General features: G+C 36.6%; 1 protein-coding gene across 1 annotated transcript in view; it reads left to right on the top strand.

Annotated features, from left to right (window-relative positions):
* The window catches only part of LOC309510876 (beta/gamma crystallin domain-containing protein 2-like), a 35,037-nt gene extending 29,742 nt beyond the window's left edge, over positions 1-5,295 (top strand). The window contains exons 16-20 of the mRNA XM_082185831.1: positions 2,155-2,294; positions 2,812-2,935; positions 3,273-3,431; positions 3,644-3,803; positions 4,433-5,295. Of these exons, the coding sequence (XP_082041957.1) occupies positions 2,155-2,294; positions 2,812-2,935; positions 3,273-3,431; positions 3,644-3,803; positions 4,433-4,521 (672 nt within the window). The 3' untranslated portion in view covers positions 4,522-5,295. The remainder of the gene's footprint in view (positions 1-2,154; positions 2,295-2,811; positions 2,936-3,272; positions 3,432-3,643; positions 3,804-4,432) is intronic.

Here is a 5,295-nt window from a genome sequence, read left to right as displayed (position 1 = left end):
AATACATGATCACAGTGAACAGACACGGAAAGACTTTATTCTCATCTATTCCTCTCTGATCTAAGTGTGTGTGTGATGGAGACTAAAACATAACGGTGAAGAACGATCACAGATTTAGTGCAGAAGAGCTCGTGTGAACATGAATGTAATGCATTATATTGATGGTCGAAAACATAGAAATGAAGACAATTATGTGCGTCACTGAGAAAATCTGTGCTTTCTCACTCAGCGTGCTTCTGGAGTAATGATCTGAGCCTCGATCGCATGAGAAACCTGCAGACGAGAGTGTGTCTTTCACTGGCTGTGTTTAGATGTGCACTGAGAAGTAGAGGAGCACGGGGCTAGTCGTCACACACTTGTTTTAAACACTTCCACACATGCTAGCATGATGAAACTTGGTGTATTTACTAGTTGCCATATCAACACTATATGTGACCCTGGACCACAAAACCAGTCACAAGTCGCATGGGTATATTTGTGGCAATAGCCAACAATACATTGTATGGGTCAAAATTATAGATTTTTCTTTTATGCCCAAAATCATTAGGATATTAAGTAAAGATCATGTTCCATGAAGATATTTAGTAAATTTCCCACCTTAAATATATAAAACATTTATTTTTGTGAATGGATGCAGCACTATCGCCAATAGAAATGGACAACTTTAAAGGCGATTTTCTCAATATTTCGATTTTTCTGTACCCTCAGATTCCAGATTTTCAAATAGTTGTATCTCTGCCAAATATTGTCCTATCCTAACAAACCATACATCAATGGAAAGATTGTGTATTCAGCTTTCAGATGATGTATAAATCTCAATTTAAAAAAAATTACCCATAAGACTGGTTTTGTGGTCCAGGGTCACATATAGAGAAAACATTGCGCCAAAATTATAATTTTTTTGGAAGATATCCATAGACATTTATTAAACCATAGCAAAAGTACATTTCTTACTCAAGTTAATTTTTCATCTCTATTTTTTGTGTTTATTTAAAATTAGACAAATTGGATATTATTTGAATCTCCGATATGTTATTTAACAGTTGAGATAGTTCTGTAATGCTTTGCTAACTAGCAGAAGACACTAGCCGGGTTTAAATCCCAGTTGTGCAGGCGGGGGCATGTTGTCACACGGTGTTACAATGAGCCTCTATTAGAAATATGCTATTATATTCTATACTTTTATTAATTCTATTGAGAAAACATGAGAAAAAGAGAGTCAATGTTCAGAAATTACTCATTATTAATTTGTTTTGAACTATGTTGTATAGCTGTGTTTTCCTGTGTTCGTAGTCAACAATGAGTTTATATTTAATTATTAATTTTTTTTACATGCAAAAGTTAATCATTGTATTTTATTTTAGAAAATATTTTAGTTTGTCTTGTATATTTTTTTTTATTAGATCAGATAGCATTGTAAGCTGTCATATGGTCATGTTACAATGAACCCCGCCTATGGGGCATGTTGTCACATTTCACTTCCATTATTTCGGGGTATATCAAGAAAAAAGTATATACTGTATTAATAAAACAAAACCACATAATTGTACTAGACATGTGGGAAATTAGTGTGGGGAAAAATAAATACTCTGATCCATAAGCAGATTTACACAAACTGAGAAAGTTAGAAAGCGTAACTTTGTGCCCCGCTCTCCCCTAAGACACGAGCAAACCTCTTCACTCCCGCAGACGTGCAATTCTCATTATTCTGATTATTAAAAAATTTATTATTTCAATTTTCTGATTCACATATGCACATCATTAATGATAAACTCGCTGTGTTTCTGCCCACTCTTTTAATCCACTTACATTAATAAATGCAAAACATATTTCAATGGATGTATTGGATTCATTTCGATGTTTTCGACCATTAATATACAGCATTACATTCATGTTCACGTGAGCTGAGTCTCTTCTTCACCGCTGTGTTTCAGTCTTCATCACACACACACTTTAATCAGAGAGGAATAGATGAGAATAAAGTCTTTCCGTTCCTGTTTACTGTGATTAAAATCAGCAAACGGTGGATATTTGACTATGATTATGAGCTGACTCATGGATTTGAATGAGGTGAAGTTTAATGGCAGTATCTCATCATGAGGATGAGGATGATGATGATGATGATGCACTGATGTTGGTCTCTCTCTCTCTCAGAGCTTTTCGGTGCCGTCGATCACTCTCTTTGGCCTGGAGTGTTTTGAAGGTCGAGAGGTCAACATCGACACGCTGGTCTCCAACATGCAGGAGGAAGGGTTTAACACACACTTCCTCTCTGTCAGGGTCAACAGCGGCTGGTGAGTGTGCAATGCGGATCATTAATGCTTCATATGGGATGATATTTGCACACATATACTTTTTTTTTTTAAGTCTCTTCTGCTCATCAAAGCTGCATTTATTTGATCAAAAATACAGTAAAAACAGTGAAATATTATTCCAGTGTAAATCATCTGTTCTCTATGTGAATATACAGTAAAGTGTAATTTATTCCTGTGATCAAAGCTGAATGTTCAGCATCATTACTCCAGTCTTCAGTGTCACATGATCCTTCACAAATCACTCTAATATGATGATTTGATGATCAAGAAACATTTATGATTATTATCAGTGTTGGAAACAGTTTTTTCAGGATTCTTTGATAAATAGAAAGTTCAGAAGAACCGCATTTATTTGAAATATAATCTTCTGTAACATTATAAATGTCTTTACTGTCACTTTTGATCAATTGAATCCATCCTTGATGAATAAGACTATAATCTAATCGTAACCAACCCCAGTTATGCACATGTGAAAAGCGTGTCGATGTCTCCTCAGCTGGGTGTTGTGTGAGCACAGTAACTACAGGGGGCGCCAGTTCCTTCTGGAACCCATTGAAATCACAAACTGGCACCAGTTCAGCTCAGTGTCCTGCGTCGGCTCCCTGTATCCCGTCAGACAAGTCAGTTTCACTCCACATGACCTCTTCTCTTTCACTCTCTCAGAAACCTTTAGTGTATCGATTCTTTTCTTCGGTTGGTTTTACTCATTTATATCTGAGTTTGATGGTGTTTTGCTACTCGTGTTGTATGGTTACTCTTAGCTATGTTGCTCTTATGTTTAGTTTTATCTGTTGTTATTCATGTTATATCTTCTTTTAGTCTTGTTGTTCTGTTGTTCACTCTGGTCCGCCTAGTGGCTGTGGTAAATGTGCTTTATAAATAAAACTGAACTTGACCTGTGAAGGATGTTATTTACACAAGAGTATTTTGTATAATTGTTTGTTAATATCCCTGTAGAAGCAAAGACTGTTCCGCGTGAGGAATAAGGAGACGGGCCACTATATATCCGTGCAGGGAGGAGTGGAGGACATGAAGACGGGTCGTGTGGTCGTGTCGGAGCAGGTCGAGGGCATGAGTGACATGTGGCTCTATCAGGACGGGCTCATCAAGAACAAGGTGTGTCACATTTCATCAATATTATTGATCTCCTGCACCATCGACACCATTATATGAGAACTGAACTGAGCTGGACGATGACATCACTGTTTACTCTAAACTAAATTAAACTATAACTTTTTTACAACAAAGATTAACCATCACTGAACTGACTTAAGCTGGACTGTGACGCTATTTTCTTCTGGACACAAACTTTGTTGCATTATTTTCAGCTGGCTCGAAGCACGAGTCTTCAGGTGATGGGGAACGTGGAGTCCGGTGCTAAAGTGGTGTTGTGGACGGAGACGCGTGTGCCGGTGCAAACCTGGAGCGCAGAGGTCAGAGGTCAAATCAAGAGCAACACCTTCCCTGGGATGGTGCTGGATATCAAGGGTGAGAACAAGCTTTAACACACTACTCATTTATTTTATGATTTTGATAAGATTTGTTATTAAAAATATTACATTTTATAAACATATTTTATTCATATTGTTATTAATAAATAAAATATATAATTTTAGTTTAGAATGCAAAAATGTAAGAATATCTGAAATTATATCTATTCAGAAGTGTTCATACAAACTTTTGGTCACGTTTTGTATTTCTGATCCTTGCATAATTATTATGCATGCAGTTTTTAATTATGTTAACTATGTTTGAGTTTGAGGAAAGAAATGTAAACTTTTATCCAGCAAGGATGCATTCACACTGTTTAAAATATATTTCAAGTGAATATATGAGTTCAACTTAAAATCTTGATATTGGAAACCAAAAGTTAATATCTTTATTATTTGACAATCACTCAAAACTAAATCTAAACTTATGAAATCTTGATTCCGCCACGGAATAAAAAACATAAAGAGCAAATGCAACTTTTCATCTCTCAATTCTGCAATTGCAAGTTTATATTAGAAAAAGTCGAATCTTCCTTTATTATTTTTTATTTCATGGCAGAGACAAGCTTCCATAAAAACTAAATTTTTGTAAAAACCATGTGGCAATCTAATTCCTCTGTTTTACAGGAGGCAAAACATACGACAGAGAGCATTTGGTGATCCGAGAGGAGAATGAGGAGCGAGAGAGCCAGCAGTGGGAGCTGGAGTTTGTCTAACCCCGCCCCCTCTCATGATCATGTGACCCGCCTCTCCTTCTGACCACGCCCCCTCTCATGATCATGTGACCCGCCTCTCCTTCTGACCCCGCCCCCTCTCATGATCATGTGACCTGCCTCTCCTTCTGACCCCGCCCCCTCTGACATTCTCTCGCACAGATGAAGAGAATTTATCCTGTGCAGAAGAGATTAAACCGATACATTCACCAATGACAGCAGAGGTCACCCGAGCTCACGCCTGAATCCAGTGTGTCTTATTTGCACATAAAACATGAATAATAACTACAGGTCATTTTACGATGTACACACTGAAGATGGTGCTGGTGGTTTAACCTTTATAAAGTCACTTAAAAACCAGATATTTTCCATATGCATCACATTGTTGAATATAGTGCTTTCTCTCAGATTTCATATATGAAACCAGTGACTTTCGAAGCATTCTCTCATTTCTGCTCATTTTGTTTGTTTACACACTACTGTTATTTTATTTTCCTACATATTATTTGACATATTGGGTATATTCTGGTTTGTATGCTTTAATATCGATATCTGCGATTAGTTTATAGCCGCTGCAAATGCTGTTCGCTTGAATCCTGCCGGGTTTGTTTTTAATACCAAAACGTGTGTTGATGTCAGAGTCAGTATAAAATCACCATGTCTTTGGAAAACCAAGAAAGTTTAATATGTGTACATCTTATTTTTCAAAGGATAATGTGAAATATTATGTAACAGGGAGTGGCTTTAATTTTGTAATAAAACTGTAAAACAAAATCA

This window comes from Leuciscus leuciscus, assembly GCF_965113295.1.
Source record: "Leuciscus leuciscus genome assembly, chromosome: 12".
NCBI lineage: Eukaryota > Metazoa > Chordata > Actinopteri > Cypriniformes > Leuciscidae > Leuciscus > Leuciscus leuciscus.
The sequence above is the reverse complement of the archived record's forward strand: the minus strand, read 5'-3'. Positions and strand labels throughout refer to the sequence as shown.